Genomic DNA, 18,582 nt, shown 5'->3' on the forward strand with positions numbered 1-18,582 from the left:
CCTTGCAGCCAAAGAAGCCTCACAATGGTGGGCCTTGTGCTGCTTCCCTCTTTCCTGCTACATCCCTCATGTTGGCTGCTTTAAGCTGGATCCGGCTGCGCTTAAAGGCATTTTAAAGGTGGCTTGTTTGCTTTCTTGTCCTCCTTGAAAGCCTCAATTCGAGCAGTGTGGGAAGGAGGGGAGCGCGGAAAAGTGGGGGCTGCCCCGGAAACATTCGGGTGTGCGTAGGCACACTTGGCACACCCCTTGCACACGCCTATGGTATTGAAGTGCACTGACAACTGTTGGGGCCTATTGACATGTACCATATCCTGCTTTCATACTGCTATATCCTGCTTGGGGTGGCTCCTACCTTTTATGTATTGCTTTCATAGTGGAATATAGTTGACACTCTTCTAAATGGGTCTTCTCCAGATGTTCCCTTGAAAGTTTAGCTGGACCCTCTCTACCAGCAATGACACCTCTGAAGGTGGTGGTCATGAAAGAAGGCTCTCTCTCTCCCCACTCTCTCTCTCTCTTTCGGATCTTAAAAACCAGGCAAGCTCGTATGAGACAAGGTGGTGTTTCAGGTAATAGCAAGGGCGGGGGGGGGGAGAAAAAAGGAAAACCCCAATAGTGGTGCCAAAAGAACCAAATGCAGAGGGTTAGAACAAAGGATGTAGCTTATAAAAACCAAAATCCGACACATTTTGGCTCACTTTCCGTCACAATTAAAATCATATGAAAGAGATTCCACAGACTTCATTAAGAAACTTATGGAGTTGGGTAAAATTGACTCTAGTGATATAACGGTAACCTTGGATGTCACCTCTATATACGAATATACCACAAGAGGATGCATTAATATGTATAGCGAAGGCATTAGATTCCAGAGACAAAAAGATGCCACCTAGACATTATATTGCAGCTATTGCTGAATTTGTCCCGTCAAAAAAATATTTTTCATTTTATACCCAATTTTATTGGCAGACATTTGGCATATCTGTGGGCTCTCCAATGGCACCTGAATTGGCATGTCTGTATACAGGACATTTTGAAGAATTATATGTATATTCTGTGGATAATCCATTTCATGAAAGTATTAAATTTTGGTTTAGATACATAGATTTTTTATCTGGCAAGGAAACATAGATGAATTAAATTTCTACAAATGGTAAAATATTAGAAGAGAGAACATCAAATTTGAAGTGACTTGTGATTACCACAATATTCGTTTCCCAGATATCTGAAAAATGTGGAAGAGAGATTATATACCACTCTTTGTAGAAAAGCTACTGACTGGAATAAACTTCTGAGATAGGACAGTGCACATTCTAGACATGTCAGAGAAAATATTCCATATGGCCAATTTATAAGTATTAAGAGAAATTGTACAAAAGACTCAGATAAAAATAAAGAAGAAAGGACGCGGTGGGAAGCAGTGTCATCCCTGGTGGGTCCTGCTCTGCCCGTGCACGGGCGCAAGGCCTGACTGCCGCTGTAGCCCCCACCCGGTGTTGACCCCAAGGTCCAGCCCTGGCAATGCCCCTGCCCAAGAGACCCAGGCTCCAAGTCACCAGTCAGCCACAGAGCTGTTGGGAAGATAAAAGTCGCCAGGACCACGTGCCACCCTGGACTCTTTGGAGCTGATGTGGGACTGAAATGTTATTGGTCAATAATACATTTCTTAGTGAAAGAAGTGGCGAAGGAGGATGGAAAGATATTTAGAGCTTAAACATTAGACATTTTCTACATCGAGCAACTTGAGGAAATATAGGGGCATGGAGGAAAACAAGATAGGACATTGAAATCTCAGCTAAGTAATTTACGTGGTCTAGTTTCCCCCTCCTCTCAAACGTAAGGCAGCTTAGAAGAAGTAAAGACATACAAACCAAAGGGGTACTTAGGAGGAAAGCCCCATCCCAAACTGAGAGCAGTGCTGTGTGTGAGGGAGAATCTTCCTGAGGAGAGATTGTTTCCCTCTTTCCACAGCTGGAGTCCTTTGAGGAGGGGAAGATGGATCTCCAGGATCCAGGCCAAAGAGCTCTGTCCTAGGAAGTCATGCTGGAGGAGTCTGGAGCTGCGGCATCTGTGGGTAAGGATTCCTTTTCCTTAGTTGATGAATGACAATGGGGTGAATTTCTCTTCTTGGCCATTGCGATTCGGATGGTCCTCCACCAAGGCTAATGGATTCCAGTGGGCTCTGGAGGTTTTTTCTTATGGTATGAGTTGGCATTCCTGTCAAAGCTGTGGTCGATCCCTGAAAGGCAAAGATGTCGACACCATTGCTCCCAGGCCACTTCTCGTGTTGAGCTGAGCTTGGAGGGGAGACCACCTTGGAACCGCATGTAGCCCCCCAGGTTCCATGACGGATGAAAGGCATGATCTAAGTGCAATGAATAAATGTATTAATAATACGTGTATGATTCAGGTGAGATTGTAGCCCAGTGGCAATGCAGACGGTTTGCATGCAGGAGGTTCCTGGTTGATCTGTGGCATTTCCAGGGAAAAGGTCAGCTGGTGGGAAGGGCCTTCTTGGTCCCATTGCCTCCCAAGAGATCAGTCCGGGTGTGCGGATAGAGCAACAGGTGTATCACCACCCCCCACCCCAAAGGAGGATGCCTTGATATTCCCAAAGAGAAAGTAACGTATATACATATGTGGTGGAATTGTGAACATCTACAAAAATTATGGAAAATGGTGTATAGAGAAATAAATGAAATAACTGGAATGTATTTAGAAGAAACACCAAGTGTAGCATTACTATCAATGTATGGAAATCTCAAATGTAACCAGATGGAAAAAGAATTAATAAAGAACCTGTTAACAGCTGCAAGGTTAATGATATCCAGAAATTGGAAGGTTCAAGGAGATTATGATATAGAAGATTGGTATAAAGAAATATGGGCTATTGCTATAAATGATAAACTAACATGTAATATTAGATTTAGAAGGGGGATAATAGAAAACAATGATTTTGAAGAGATATGGAAATTGTTCCTAGAACATGTATTTTCAAAAGGGAGATGAAGAACACCTCCAGAAGATTCAATGCAATTTTGAAAATTAGAATAAGATCCCGAGGGTGGGGGGCACTTATTAATGTGTGTTAATCAAGAAGTAGAATGTATAGCTAAGAAATAAGAGGAATGTTGTGTTATGTATGTATATGATTTATTATGTGTTGTTGTTAAATAATAACAATAATAATAATTAATAAAAAAGATATTCCCAAAGTTTTGAAGCACATTGCCTTGCTAGAAGGGGATAACACCCAATTGAAGGGGCAGTTTGGTACTGCGGAGGCCTTATCCTAGGAACACAGGGAGTTGCCCCATACTGAGTCAGACCATTGGTTCATCTAGCCCTGACTGGCAGCATTATTCCAGCGTTTCAGGCAACATCCTCCCCTTGCCCTCCTGGAGAGGCCAGGGATTGAAGCCGGGAACTCCTGTGTTCTGGGCATGTGCTTCGTCACATGGAGACCAAGTATTCAAAAGGTAAACATGCTTTCAATTGGGAACTGGTTGCCATTTCAGCTTGAGCAGCAGTGTTGGTGCCGGACAGGCCACCGTGGCAAGCATCTCCCGGGGTCCTGGAGGACATTGGTATACAGCAACTTCCTCAAGCCAGGGACCCCATGGCACTGACGAACCCTGGCACCTTTTCACCAAGGGAGTATGGTGTTTGGCTAGTTCAGCGTCCAATTGGGCTGGTGGTGTATTGGCTTGGGGCATGCTGGCTGCGCTCCAGGCCAGTTAGCTCTGATGTAGAGAGTGAGGGGAGAGCGCTGGACTAGATGGACCCTCGGTCTGATCCAGGATGAGTCTTTTAAGTTCCTACAATGTGCAGGGGATGGAGAGAAGCGCAACCTGTGCCCTCCGCCTAAAGCTGTTGGCTCTTCATCACATTTAGCCTTTGGGCTGCTCTGCTGGGCTGCACCACACGGTGTAGTCGTCTTCTGGGTGATAAACTGGGAACTCTCTGAAGTTTGTTTTTTGAGGCCTGTTTGGACAGTAGGGTCTCCCTCCGTTAGCTGCTGGAGCTAATTGAGGTCAGACCTTTGCCTGCAGGATGGTAGCCAGGGGCAGGTCTTTCATGTGGTGCCTGTTATATGCCAGGAGTGGGAGCTAAAATGCGTTTATCGCCTCCATACAACAGCAGAGCTGATCGGAGACCTGGGGGCTTGGGAAGCTCCGGATCCATTTGAGGCAGGATTTGCAGGAAGGGGGAGCCCCCCAGACCCTCTGATGCCCCTCAGGGGAGTCAACACGACTCCTGACTCTGGCAGAGTGGGGCTCTCCCATGAAGGCAGGCTATTTGTCTGCAGGATAGGAATGACAGATTCCAGCACTTGCACATGTAGATCTAGGGAGGGGGTAAGTTACCTTATTTAATAAAGTAGCCCTAGTTTATCCCAAAGTCTGGTGCCTGTGTTGTTACTGCTCGGTTCTTTCTCTGTCCACAAATCTAAACCGCACCAGGTAGTGTTGTGTCCGTGACAGCGGAACTATAGAACGTTCCTCCCCCACTCCCCAGATCACCATTGTCCCATCCTACGCAAAGGGCCAGATGCAAAGTGTGCCCTGCTGAAGGAGTGGGGACACTGTTGAGAGGTGGGTTAGGCGACACACCATCATCATCCCTACTCAGTCCCAAGGAGTCACCTTCAGATCCACGGGCTCGAAACCGGAAGTCTGTGGGACAGGGCAGCTGGGCATTGGAATGGAGTGATGATAGGCCACTGCGACTCATCGGCCTCTTGCCCCACAGATTTTCCTTGCTGCAACATGGAAAACCCTGGTGAACAAAGCGGAGAGGGATTACTCTTCCAGTGTAATCCCCCCAGGCCTCCATGATGCAGGCCAGATTGGCACATTTATCCAGGATCAAGCCTTGCAGGGCTGTTCTTTCCCATTCACAGACCTCGCTTTCTACAGCAGCAGAACCTCCGACTCAGGGGGTCTGTCATGAGGGCTGCTCAGGCACTCTGACGGAGACAGATTAGGAGCAACCGAAAGCCTGTAGCATTCCACACACCCATACTGAACAGTGGCCTTTGGCCACCATGTCTCCCTCTGCCTTTCTCCAACACTCCTGCCCCTCCAACACTCTGTGGCTTTTGAAAACACATCTCCCCTGCCCACAGGCAATAACAGTATGTCTAATAATTCATTCTATACATAAGATAGTAGATGCACGGGCAGTCCCTTTGCTCCTCTGCTCTGCCCATCAGACCTTGCCCTCATTCATCCCTTTCCTGGCTACCCCAAAGGGCCGACCTACTTTGGTGCTCCACCTTAAGTTGCAACTTCATGCTAAAGCTGCCCACGTTTTGTGGCCCAGATGCAAGAAGCTGAAGCAACCTTTTGCACGAAGGAGAAGATCTTGCAAAGAGTGCAGGGTTAGAGATCTGAGCCTGCAAAGAGGCAATTGTTCTTTGGCCAGAAAAAGGCAGCAGAGAGGAAGCCTGAAGGTCAAGCTCACTAACCAATCTACTAGGGGGCAGGAGTCTCTTCTGTGTGCTCTCATAGTGAAATAGATACTTGGCTTGATCACACTTGAGATCCATAGTTTCTTACTTGAACTCCTAACAAGATTTTTTTCTCCCAAACAGGTGATGGGCAGCACAGTGAGACATATCAAGAGCCATCTGTGCTGTTGTGGAATACTACCCAGCATGAAGCAGGAAAAGGAATATTTCGGGGGAAACGGGGGCCAAAATATCACAGGCGAAACCTGACAATGAAGAAGGAATCCTCTGTTTTTCAGGATACTATGGAACTACAGATGTCACAAGAAGATCAGAAAGAAAAAGAAAAGAACATTGGTGCTGCATGTGGGAAGATATTCAAAGATAATTCTAAATTGAATATACATTACAGAACACACACAGGAGAGAAACCATATAAGTGCATGGAGTGTGGAAAGAGCTTCAGTGATAGTGGAACTCTTACAGTACATCAACGAACACACACAGGAGTGAAACCATATAAATGCATGGAGTGTGGAAAGAGCTTCAGTTGTAGTGGAACACTTAATAAACATCATAAAACACACACAGGGGAGAAACCATATAAATGTATGGATTGTGGAAAGAGCTTCAGTGAGAGCGGAAAACTTCATAAACACCATAAAACACACACAGGGGAGAAACCATGTAAATGCATGGAGTGTGGAAAGAGCTTCAGTCATAGTGGAACACTTACTGTACATCAACGAACACACACAGGGGAGAAACCATATAAATGTATGGATTGTGGAAAGAGCTTCAGTTGTAGTGGAACACTTCATAAACATCATAAAACACACACAGGGGAGAAACCATATAAATGCATGGAGTGTCAAAAGAGCTTCACTCGGAGTTCACATCTTACTGAACATCACCGAACACACACAGGGGTAAAACCATATAAGTGCATGGAGTGTGGAAAGAGCTTCAGTCAAAGTGGATCACTTACTGTACATCAACGAACACACACAGGGAATAAACCACACAAATGTCTGGAGTGTGGAAAGAGCTTCAGTCAAAGTGGAACACTTACTGTACATCAACGAACACACACAAGGAATAAACCATACAAATGTCTGGAGTGTGGAAAGTGTTTCATTGATAGTGGAACCCTGACTAGCCATCAATGAACACACACAGGAGTGAAACCATATAAATGCATGGAGTGTGGAAAGAGCTTCAGTTGTAGTGGAAGACTTAATAAACATCATACAACACACACAGGGGAGAAACCATATAAACGAATCTGTTCATAGGATAGCTGCAGTCTAGCTGTTGCAGCTTTAACTGTTGTGATGAAAAGGAAATTTCACCAGGTGTGACATGCCTACAAATGACACCTGCTGAAATCCCCTTTTCTATGCAACTGTTAAAGATACAGGAGCCCTCAGCCCTGTCCTCCTTTTCATAGGGTCTCCCTAGATTCTCTTTCCTCGCTTCTGAGCCAAGGAGACAAGCAGTTACTGCCCTTTCCATCTCTCCTGCCCCCTTGCAGCCGGAGGGATCGATCCATCCATCCATCCATCCCAGCAACCCAGAACCAAGAGCGTCACTGTTAACCTGCAACGAATTTAGTGGAAACGTTCTGGCACATTTTCTGCTCGGGTGAAATGAGCTGAGTCGTCCTTCCTAGAGAGGCGGGAAATTTCCACAGCGGGGAAGTTAAGGCTGAGCGGAGCGCGCCTCCCTCGGCCTTCCGGGAAAGGGACGAAGGAGGCGGTGAGATTCTTCTGTGCGGAGAGGGGATTTGCATTAGGGGGAGGGGGGCAGAAAGCGGGAGACCCCCACCTCCACTCTCCCCATCTCGGAAAGGACGTGATTACTCTGGGAGGAGCGGGAGTGGGGGTGGAGAGGAGAGGGCAAAGGATTCAAGGAGGAAGATGAGCAGCGGCGAAGAATTTGGGGGGGGGCAGAAGGGGAAATTAGGAAGGGACACCCACCCCTCGGAATCATTGGAAGGGGGCTGAACCCTGCTGTCGTGCTGCGAAGTGGGCCCCAAAGGAGCCGCCTCTTTTCAATTGCATGAACCCCTTTGAAGCCCCCACCCCACCTCTGGGGCTCAATCCAGTCTCCCTGAGATCCGGAGAGGGAGGAGGGGAGGGGGAGTGCATAGGGGACGGCTGCGGTGGAGGGTGGAGAGGGGAAGAGGGACCCCCCCCCTCTGCAGACCACGCAGAGTGGGTTGGTCTCGGAAGTAGGGCGCTTCCATTGCACGGTCTTCCTGCCGCTCCCGCCGCCCATCGGGACCCTCTGCCGTCTCCCTGAAGCATTGCCTTGGGGCTGCTCTAGTGCGGGTGGGGATCGGTGGGAGCTGCCGGAGGAGAGCCGTGTTTGATTTTCCCTGAGTTGCAGTGCCCAGGTCGGTTTCCCTTCGCTGGGAGAAACGGAGGGCTCATCTACACCAAGCAGGATATTAAACTATGAAAGCGGTATATAAAAGGCAGAAGCCACACTACTGCTTTATAGCGGTATTGAACATAGGCGTGCGCAGCTCATTTCATTAGGGTGTGCATTGAGTGGGGGGGTTGGACTCGATGGCCTTATAGGCCCCTTCCAAAAATACTATTCTATGATTCTATGAAATGAGCTGCGCACGCCTGAGCCAGCCAAGTCAGCAAGTCGCTGCCCACGTGACTCACCGGCTTCTTCACCTCTCGCTGAGCAGGGCCCCGCCATCGCCACCTCTGGAGGCTGCTCTTGTTGCAGCCAAAGAAGCCTCACAATGGTGGGCCTCGTGCTGCTTCCCTCTTTCCTGCTGCTTCCCTCATGTTGGCTGCTTTAAGCTGGATCCGGCTGCGCTTAAAGGCATTTTAAAGGTGGCTTGTTTGCTTTCTTGTCCTCCTTGGAAGCCTCAATTCGAGCAGTGTGGGAAGGAGGGGAGCGCGGAAAAGTGGGGGCTGTCCTGGAAACATTGGGGTGTGCGTAGGCACACTTGGCACACCCCTTGCACACGCCTATGGTATTGAAGTGCACTGACAACTGTTGGGGCCTGTTGACATGTACCATATCCTGCTTTCATACTGCTATATCCTGCTTGGGGTGGCTCCTACCTTTTATGTATTGCTTTCATAGTGGAATATCCTTCTTGGGGTAGATGAGCCCTGAACCTCAGTTGACACTCTTCTAAACGCGTCTTCTCCAGTTGTTCCCTTGAAAGTTTTGCTGGACCCTCTCTACTATGGAGGTTGAGATTATTCTAACCTGTTTTGCAAGGTTGCTCTGCTGGTGTCAGTGATGCTGATGTCTGAGAATATGTCTGATATTCTACCTGCCTTAGAATATAGGCAGCAGACAGTCCGCATACTGAGAGTTGGGACAATGCCAGAGGAATCCACAAAACCTTACTAGGAGTTGGGCTTTTATAAGAACCTGTGTGATGTAGCTAGGGGTCTTGGGCTTCTTAGACCAAAGGGCGGGGGGGGGGGTGATTTTATATCACCATGCATAATGTTTCAGCTGTGAAGCACACAACGTTTTTCTTGTCTATAGGAATAAAGGACCACGTGCGCCACCCTGAACTCCCTGTAGCAGACGTAGGATTGAAATGTTCATGATCCATCAAAATATTCTTAGGAAAATATGGGGAAGAAAGATGGAAAGATAAATACAAGCTTAAACTGCCGGCCCTTCTAGATCGAGCACCTTGAAAAACAATAGCGCATGAAAGAAAAGAAGATCGGACAGTGAAACACCACCTATATAATTCAGGTGGTCCAGTTACCCCTTCCCCAGAGCTTGAGGCAGCTTATGAGAAGTAAAGCTGTAAAACCCAAAGGTGTAGAATGTGGGAACGCCCCATTCCAAACTGAGAGCAGCGGTGTATGTGCAGGAGAATATTTCTGAAGAGAGAGTTCTTTCTTTTTTTCCGTAGGTGGCTGAGTATTTCACTGAAGGGGAAAGTGATCTCCAGGACGCAGGTCAAAGAGCTCTATCCAAGGAAGTCAAGCTGGAGGAGTCTGGGACTGTGGCCTATCTGGGTAAGAATTCTTTCTTTCTTTTTTCATTTATATACGGTCCATAGCTGAAGCTCTCCGGGCGGTTTACAAAAGTTTTAAACAGTAAACATTAAAAACAAATATACAAAGTTTAAAAACATAAAAAGCATAAAAACAACAGGATCCGTATAAAAACAGCTATTCTGGGTTCCATTAAAAAAAACTCAGCTCATGCTGTTAAATGCTGTTAAATGCCTGGGAGAAATGCCCAGTCATTTCATTTACCTTACTTCGTAAAGGACTGACTTTTTCTTCTTGGCCTTTGTTATTGGAGTATTGGATTCCAGTGGCTCGGATTCTAGAGGGCTTTTGAATTCTAGAGGATATTTCATGTGATATGGCTGGCATTCCTGCTGTCCAAGCTCTATTGATCTCTGGATGGCAAAGATGACTTGAGCAGCAGAGAGGGAGTGAACCTAGCCTCCTGTGGGAGGGATTTCCACAGCCTTGGAGCAGCCAACAAAAAGGTCCTAGCTCATATCACCAGCAATGACACCTCTGAAGGTGGTGGTCATGAAAGAAGGCTCTCTCTCTTCCCACTCTCTCTCTCTCTTTCGGATCTTAAAAACCAGGCAAGCTCGTATGAGACAAGGTGGTGTTTCAGGTAATAGCGGGGGTGGGGGAAGAAAAAAGGAAAACCCCAATAGTGGTGCCAAAAGAACCAAATGCAGAGGGTTAGAACAAAGGATGTAGCTTATAAAAACCAAAATCCGACACATTTTGGCTCCCTTTCTGTCACAATTAAAATCATATGTAAGGGATTCCACAGACTTCATTAAGAAACTTATGGAGTTGGGTAAAATTGACTCTAGTGATATAACGGTAATCTTGGATGTCACCTCTATATACGAATATACCACAAGAAGATGCATTAATATGTATAGCGAAGGCATTAGATTCCAGAGGAAAAAAGATGCCACCAAGACATTATATTGCAGCTATTGCTGAATTTGTCCCGTCAAAAAAATATTTTTCATTTTATACCCAATTTTATTGGCAGACATTTGGCATATCTGTGGGCTCTCCAATGGCACCTCTCCAATGGCATTTTGAAGAATTATATGTATATTCTGTGGATAATCCATTTCATGAAAGTTTTAAATTTTGGGTTATATACATAGATTTTTTATCTGGCAAGTAAACATAGATGAATTAAATTTCTTCAAATGGTAAAATATTAGAAGGGAGAACATGAAATTTGAAGTGACTTGTGATTACCACAATATTCATTTCCCAGATATCTGAAAAATGGGGAAGAGAGATTATATACCACTCTTTGTAGAAAAGCTACTGACTGGAAGAAACCCCTGAGATAGGACAGTGCACATTCTAGACATGTCAGGGAAAATATTCCATATGGCCAATTGATAAGTATGAAGAGAAATTGTACAAAAGACTCAGATAAAAATAAAGAAGAAAGGATGCGGTGGGAAGCAGTGTCATCCCTGGTGGGTCCTGCTCTGCCCATGCACGGGCGCAAGGCCTGACTGCCGCTGTAGCCCCCACCCGGTGTTGACCCCAAGGTCCAGCCCTGGCAGTGCCCCTGCCCAAGAGACCCAGGCTCCAAGTCACCAGTCAGCCACAGAGCTCTTCCAGTTACTCTCTCAGGTCAACCTACCACACTGGGTTGTTGGGAAGATAAAAGTCGGCAGGACCACGTGTGCCACACTGGACTCTTTGGAGCTGATGTGGGACTGAAATGTTATTGGTCAATAATACATTTCTTAGCGAAAGAAGTGGGGAAGGAGGATGGAAAGATATTTAGAGCTTAAACAGCAGACATTTTCTACATCGAGCAACTTGAGGAAATATAGGGGCATGGAGGAAAACAAGATAGGACATTGAAATCTCAGCTAAGTAATTTACGTGGTCTAGTTTCCCCCTCCCCTCAAACGTAAGGCAGCTTAGAAGAAGTAAAGACATACAAACCAAAGAGGTACGAAGGAGGAAAGCCCCATCCCAAACTGAGAGCAGTGCTGTGTGTGAGGGAGAATCTTCCTGAGGAGAGATTGTTTCCCTCTTTCCACAGCTGGAGTCCTTTGAGGAGGGGAAGATGGATCTCCAGGATCCAGGCCAAAGAGCTCTGTCCCAGGAAGTCATGCTGGAGGAGTCTGGAGCTGCAGCATCTGTTGGTAAGGATTCCGTTTCCTTAGTTGATGAATGATAATGGGGTGAATTTCTCTTCTTGGCCATTGCGATTCGGATGGTCCTCCACCAAGGCTAATGGATTCCAGTGGGCTCTGGAGGTTTTTTCTTATGGTATGAACTGGCATTCCGGTCAAAGCTGTGGTCGATTCCTGAAAGGCAAAGATGTCGACACCATTGCTCCCAGGCCACTTCTCGTGTTGAGCTGAGCCTTGGCCGCCCTTTGATACACACCTACACTCAGGAAGCAAATGAGTAGACGTGGCAGTGAGGGATATTTCTTCACCATCCCTGTGACCCAATAGGATGGGCCTATTTGGGAGAGAGAAGAGGGGATGAGACCCTGTTGATTCTGTAGGTATTGCCAGCCGTTTTCCATTTCATTGGCTATGGCATCGTTCAGGAACTGCTGTCTGAATGTGGTGGGGAGTGGCAGTGGTTCCACACATGCTTTCTTGGCCATTTCCAGGAGGTGAGTGTGGGGAGTTTCTGCTTGCTCCTGTGGCACTGTCACTTTAGGGTCTCTCAGGCTTCTATTCTGTCCCATATTGTGTCAGAGGTGCAATGGGGTGTGGGGAACAGAAACACATGTATTCCCCAAGGCTGGAGGAATTGCAAATCCCTCCCCCCCCCTTGCTGCCTGAATGGCGGCGTCCTTTAACGCTGCAGGGGCAAAGGATGCAACCCAGAGCTGTGCCTGAGCATTCTTGAAGTCTCAGCAGCACTCGGGCATTGCTCTGCCCCAGTGCCTTGTGGGTCTGCCTGGGCCCGTGAGGGCTGAACACTGGGGCATCCACTACCACCGCAGGCCCAGCAGATTCTTACAACATCCTATATTGACGATTGTGGGCTGGATGGACCGAGTGTCTGACTCAGTACAAGGCAGATTCCTATGTTCCTATGCCTGAAGCTAAGCAGGTCTTGGTCCGGTCAGGGCTTGGAGGGGAGACCACCTTGGAACCGCATGTAGCCCCCCGGGTTCCATGACGGATGAAAGGCATGATCTAAGTGCAATGAATAAATGTATTAATAATACGTGTATGATTCAGGTGAGATTGTAGCCCAGTGGCAATGCAGACGCTTTGCATGCAGGAGGTTCCTGGTTGATCTGTGGCATTTCCAGGGAAAAGGTCAGCTGGTGGGAAGGACCTTCTTGGTCCCAGTGCCTCCCAAGAGATGAGTCCGGGTGTGCGGATAGAGCAACAGGTGTATCCCCCACCCCAAAGGAGAATGCCTTAATGTTCCCAAAGTTTTGAAGCACATTGCCTCGCTAGAAGGGGATAACACCCAATTGAAGGGGCAGTTCGGTACTGCGGAAGCCTTATCCTAGGAACACAGGGAGTTGCCCCATACTGAGTCAGACCATTGGTCCATCTAGCCCTGACTGGCAGCATTATTCCAGCGTTTCAGGCAACATCCTCCCCTTGCCCTCCTGGAGAGGCCAGGGATTGAAGCCGGGAACTCCTGCGTTCTGGGCATGTGCTTCGTCACATGGAGACCAAGTATTCAAAAGATAAACATGCTTTCAATTGGGAACTGGTTGCCATTTCAGCTTGAGCAGCAGTGTTGGTGCTGGACAGGCCACCGTGGCAAGCATCTCCCGGGGTCCTGGAGGACATTGGTATACAGCAACTTCCTCAAGCCAGGGACCCCATGGCACTGACGAACCCTGGCACCTTTTCACCAAGGGAGTATGGTGTTTGGCTAGCTCAGAGTCCAATTGGGCCGGTGGTGCATTGGCTTGGGGTATGCTGGCTGCGCTCCAGGCCAGTTAGCTCTGATGTAGCGAGTGAGGGGAGAGCGCTGGACTAGATGGACCCTCGGTCTGATCCAGGATGAGTCTTTTAAGTTCCTACAATGTGCAGGGGACGGAGAGAAGCGAAACCTGTGCCCTCCGCCTAAAGCTGTTGGCTCTTCATCACATTTAGCCTTTGGGCTGCTCTGCTGGGCTGCACCACACGGTGTATTCGTCTTCTGGGTGATAAACTGGGAACTCTCTGAAGTTTGTTTTTTGAGGCCCGTTTGGACAGTAGGGTCTCCCTCCGTCAGCTGCTGGAGCTAATTGAGTTCAGACCTTTGCCTGCAGGATGGTAGCCAGGAGCAGGTCTTTCATGTGGTGGGTTAGGCGACACACCATCATCATCCCTACTCAGTCCCAAGGAGCCACCTTCAGATCCACGGGCTCGAAACCGGAAGTCTGTGGGACAGGGCAGCTGGGCATTGGAATGGAGTGATGATAGGCCGCTGCAACTCATCGGCCTCTTGCCCAACAGATTTTCCTTGCTGCAATATGGAAAACCCTGGTGAACAAAGCGGAGAGGGATTTACTCCTCCAGTGTAATCCCCCCAGGCTTCCGTGATACAGACCAGATTGGCACATTTATCCAGGATCAAGCCTTGCAGGGCTGTACTTTCCCATTCACAGACCTCGCTTTCTACAGCAGCAGAACCTCCGACTCAGGGGGTCTGTCATGAGGGCTGCTCAGGCACTCTGACGGAGAGAAATTAGGAGCAACCGAAAGCCTGTAGCATTCCACACACCCATACTGAACAGTGGCCTTTGGCCACCATGTCCCCCTCTGCCTTTCTCCAACACTCCTGCCCCTCCAACACTCTGTGGCTTTTGGAAACACATCTCCCCTGCCCACAGGCAATAACAGTATGTCTAAGAATTCATTCTATACATAAGATAGTAGATGCACAGGCAGTCCCTTTGCTCCTCTGCTCTGCCCATCAGACCTTGCCCTCATTCATCCCTTTCCTGGCTACCCCAAGGGGCCGACCTACTTTGGTGCGCCACCTTAAGTTGCAACTTCATGCTAAAGCTGCCCACGTTTTGTGGCCCAGATGCAAGAAGCTGAAGCAACCTTTTGCACGAAGGAGAAGATCTTGCAAAGAGTGCAGGGTTAGAGGTCTGAGCCTGCAAAGGGGCAATTGTTCTTTGGCCAGAAAAAGGCAGCAGAGAGGAAGCCTGAAGGTCAAGCTCACTAACCAATCTACTAGGGGGCAGGAGTCTCTTCTGTGTGCTCTCATAGTGAAGTAGATACTGGGCTTGATCACACTTGAGATCCATAGTTTCTTACTTGAACTCCTAACAAGATTTTTTTCTCCCAAACGTAGGTGATGGGCAGCACAGTGAGACATATCAAGAGCCATCTGTGCTGTTGTGGAATACTACCCAGCATGAAGCAGGAAAAGGAATATTTCGGGGGAAACGGGGGCCAAAATATCACAGGCAAAACCTGACAATGAAGAAGGAATCCTCTGTTTTTCAGGCTACTGACATTATGGAACTACAGATGTCACAAGAAGATCAGAAAGAAAAAGAAAGGAACATTGGTGCTGCATGTGGGAAGATATTCAAAGATAATTCTAAATTGAATATACATTACAGAACACACACAGGAGAGAAACCATATAAGTGCATGGAGTGTGGAAAGAGCTTCAGTGATAGTGGAACTCTTACAGTACATCAACGAACACACACAGGAGTGAAACCATATAAATGCATGGAGTGTGGAAAGAGCTTCAGTTGTAGTGGAACACTTAATAAACATCATAAAACACACACAGGGGAGAAACCATATAAATGTATGGATTGTGGAAAGAGCTTCAGTGAGAGCGGAAAACTTCATCAACATCATAAAACACACACAGGGGAGAAACCATATAAATGCATGGAGTGTGGAAAGAGCTTCAGTCATAGTGGAACACTTACTGTACATCAACGAACACACACAGGGGAGAAACCATATAAATGTATGGATTGTGGAAAGAGCTTCAGCTGTAGTGGAACACTTCATAAACATCATAAAACACACACAGGGGAGAAACCATATAAATGCATGGAGTGTCAAAAGAGCTTCACTCAGAGTTCACATCTTACTGAACATCACCGAACACACACAGGGGTAAAACCATATAAGTGCATGGAGTGTGGAAAGAGCTTCAGTCAAAGTGGAGCACTTACTGTACATCAACGAACACACACAGGGAATAAACCACACAAATGTCTGGAGTGTGGAAAGAGCTTCAGTCAAAGTGGAACACTTGCTGTACATCAACAAACACACACAAGGAATAAACCATACAAATGTCTGGAGTGTGGAAAGTGTTTCATTGATAGTGGAACCCTGACTAGCCATCAACGAACACACACAGGAGTGAAACCATATAAATGCATGGAGTGTGGAAAGAGCTTCAGTTGTAGTGGAACACTTACAGTACATCAACGAACACACACAGGAGTGAAACCATATAAATGCATGGAGTGTGGAAAGAGCTTCAGTTGTAGTGGAACACTTAATAAACATCATAAAACACACACAGGGGAGAAACCATATAAATGTATGGATTGTGGAAAGAGCTTCAGTGAGAGCGGAAAACTTCATAAACATCATACAACACACACAGGGGAGAAACCATATAAATGTTTGGACTGTGGAAAGAGCTTCAGAGATAGGGGAGCACTTACTGTACATCAACGAACACACACAGGAGAGAAACCATGTAAGTGCATGGAGTGCGGAAAGAGCTTCGCTCAGAGCTCAAATCTTACTCAACATCAACAAACTCACACAGGGAAGAAACCATATAAGTGCATGGAGTGTGGAAAGAGCTTCAGTGTAAGGGGAGCTCTTACTGTACATCAACGAACACACACAGGAGTGAAACCATATAAATGTATGGAGTGTGGAAAGAGCTTCAGTTGTAGTGGAACGCTTAATCAACATCATAAAATACACACAGGGGAGAAACCATATAAATGCATGGAGTGTGGAAAGAGCTTCAGTAGTAGAGGAGCACTTCATAAACATCATAAAACACACACAGGGGAGAAACCATATAAATGCATGGAGTGTGGAAAGAGCTTCAGTCAAAATGGAGCACTTACTGTACATCAACGAAAACACACCGGCAACAAACCACATAAATGTCTGGAGTGTGGAAAGTGCTTCATTGATAGTGGAACACTTACTGTACATCAACGAACGCACACAGGTGAGAAACCATATAAATGCATGGAGTGTGGAAAGAGCTTCAGGCAAAGTGGAGCACTTACTGTACATCAACGAACGCACACAGGTGAGAAACCATATAAATGTCTGGAGTGTGGAAAGTGCTTCATTGATGGTGGAACACTTACTGTACATCAACGAACACACACAGGCAACAAACCACATAAATGTCTGGAGTGTGGAAAATGCTTCAGTGATAGTAGAACCCTGATTTTCCATCACCAAATACAGGGGTAAAACCATATGAGTGCATGGAGTGTGGAAAGAGCTTCATTGATAGTGGAGCACTTACTGTACATCAACGAACGCACACAGGTGAGAAACCATATAAATGCATGAAGTGTGGAAAGAGCTTCAGGCAAAGTGGAGCACTTACTATACATCAACGAACGCACACAGGTGAGAAACCATATAAATGCATGGAGTGTGGAAAGAGCTTCAGGCAACGTGGAGCACTTACTATACATCAACGAACGCACACAGGTGAGAAACCATATAAATGTCTGGAGTGTGGAAAGTGCTTCATTGATAGTGGAAGCCTGACTAGCCATCACCGAACACACACAGGGGTAAAAGCATATAAGTGCATGGATTGTGGAAAGAGCTTCAGTCATAGTGGAGCACTTACTGTACATCAACAAACACACACAGGCAACAAACCACATAAATGTCTGGAGTGTGGAAAGTGCTTTAGTTATAGTGGAGCACTAGCTAAACATCAAAGATCCCATACAGAAGAAACCACATGAATGCATGAGGTGTGGAAAGAGCTTCAGTCAGATCTCAGTCCTTACTAGACTTAAAAGAATTCATATGGGATCAACCTTATAAATGTCCAGAGTGGAAAGAACTTCAGTTGGAGCGTACACCTTAGTGCACATCAAAGAACTCCTGCAGGAGAAAAACCATATAACTGCATGGAATGTGGAAAACTTCAGGGTTAGTGGAGTACATACTGCACATCAATGAATGTACACAGGCAGAAGTGTGGGAAGTGATTCTGTGATACTGGGAAACTTATGTATAATCAAAAGAATGCACACAGTGGTGAAACCATTTACGTACATGGAATGTGGAAAGAGCTTTAGTCAGTATTCAAGCCTTACCTCTCATCAAAGAATTCACACCGGGAAGAAGCATATTAATGCATGGAGTGTGGAAAGAGGTTCAGTCAGAACTCAAATCTTACTGTACATCAAAGAACTCACAGTGGAAAGATACCATCTAAATGTCTGTAGATTTTAGATTTAAACAAAGCTGCTCATGTTTTCTTGATCTGTTCTCTGTTTCTTATTTCATACGTGCAGGTTTGCCCTACATGACCTTTTTTCCAGTTGGATTCTTTTGCTCCTTGAGTGCTAAAAGACTGATACTATAACATTGGAAAAATAAAAGCTAATGCAATGGATAGGAGACCTAACAACACTACCAACAATTTAAAGAGTGGTATAGAATATTGGTGTCTTTCACTATTGGCCTTATATTGGTTTGTTTTTACTGAAATTTATGTGTAATTTACCCCCTTTTCCATTTTTAAAGGAATGTTTTAATATCTGAAAGAAGCTTTTAAAGTATGTACTTACACTTGCAGTTTTATTGTTTTGTTTTGTTAAAACTTACAGTAATTAATTTAAAGAAGCATGTTTGGACAGGGTAGAAGGAGGAGGGTAGGGAAGCGTTCAAGTTCTGGTTCTAATTGGAATAAGAATTGTGTTGTTATAGAGTCATTAGAATACGCCCGGAACCGACATACGGTGCTAGTTTAAAAAGCAAAGTGTATTTCTCTGCCCGCTGTTTGGTGTGGATGAAAGAATGGATGACATTAAAAAATAGAAGAATGTTGGAATTGGAAGGACATGAACTGAGATTTGGTTGGTATGGTTACCTGTGGTATGACAAAGCAAAGGTGAATGTGGAATTTAACAATCTCTAT

General features: G+C 46.2%; 2 protein-coding genes across 2 annotated transcripts; both read left to right on the forward strand.

Moving 5' to 3' along the window:
• The first annotated feature begins 1,971 nt into the window (after positions 1-1,971).
• Positions 1,972-6,621, forward strand: LOC134395565 (zinc finger protein 239-like). Its single transcript, XM_063121725.1, has 2 exons — positions 1,972-2,074; positions 5,597-6,621. The coding sequence occupies exons 1-2, from the start codon at positions 2,041-2,043 to the stop codon at positions 6,619-6,621; spliced, it is 1,059 nt and encodes a 352-aa protein (XP_062977795.1). The 5' UTR covers positions 1,972-2,040.
• Positions 6,622-13,284: 6,663 nt separating this feature from the next.
• Positions 13,285-17,532, forward strand: LOC134395566 (zinc finger protein 91-like). The gene is made up of 3 exons (XM_063121727.1): positions 13,285-13,420; positions 14,752-16,848; positions 16,881-17,532. The coding sequence occupies exons 1-3, from the start codon at positions 13,285-13,287 to the stop codon at positions 17,396-17,398; spliced, it is 2,751 nt and encodes a 916-aa protein (XP_062977797.1). The 3' UTR covers positions 17,399-17,532.
• Positions 17,533-18,582: the final 1,050 nt, after the last annotated feature.

Source organism: Elgaria multicarinata, chromosome 3, assembly GCF_023053635.1.
Source record: "Elgaria multicarinata webbii isolate HBS135686 ecotype San Diego chromosome 3, rElgMul1.1.pri, whole genome shotgun sequence".
Lineage (NCBI taxonomy): Eukaryota > Metazoa > Chordata > Lepidosauria > Squamata > Anguidae > Elgaria > Elgaria multicarinata.

What these genes read in the sequence shown, in the direction of transcription:
- LOC134395565 (XM_063121725.1), top strand. Translation starts at nt 2,041, where the DNA reads ATGCTGGAGGAGTCTGGAGCTGCGGCATCTGTGG. An exon ending in TGGAGCTGCGGCATCTGTGG is followed by an intron (nt 2,075 to 5,596) that starts GTAAGGATTCCT and finishes TCTCCCAAACAG; the next exon opens with GTGATGGGCAGCACAGTGAG.
- LOC134395566 (XM_063121727.1), top strand. Translation starts at nt 13,285, where the DNA reads ATGGCACTGACGAACCCTGGCACCTTTTCACCAAGGGAGTATGGTGTT. An exon ending in AGTTAGCTCTGATGTAGCGA is followed by an intron (nt 13,421 to 14,751) that starts GTGAGGGGAGAG and finishes TCCCAAACGTAG; the next exon opens with GTGATGGGCAGCACAGTGAG. An exon ending in TGGAAAATGCTTCAGTGATA is followed by an intron (nt 16,849 to 16,880) that starts GTAGAACCCTGA and finishes CACCAAATACAG; the next exon opens with GGGTAAAACCATATGAGTGC.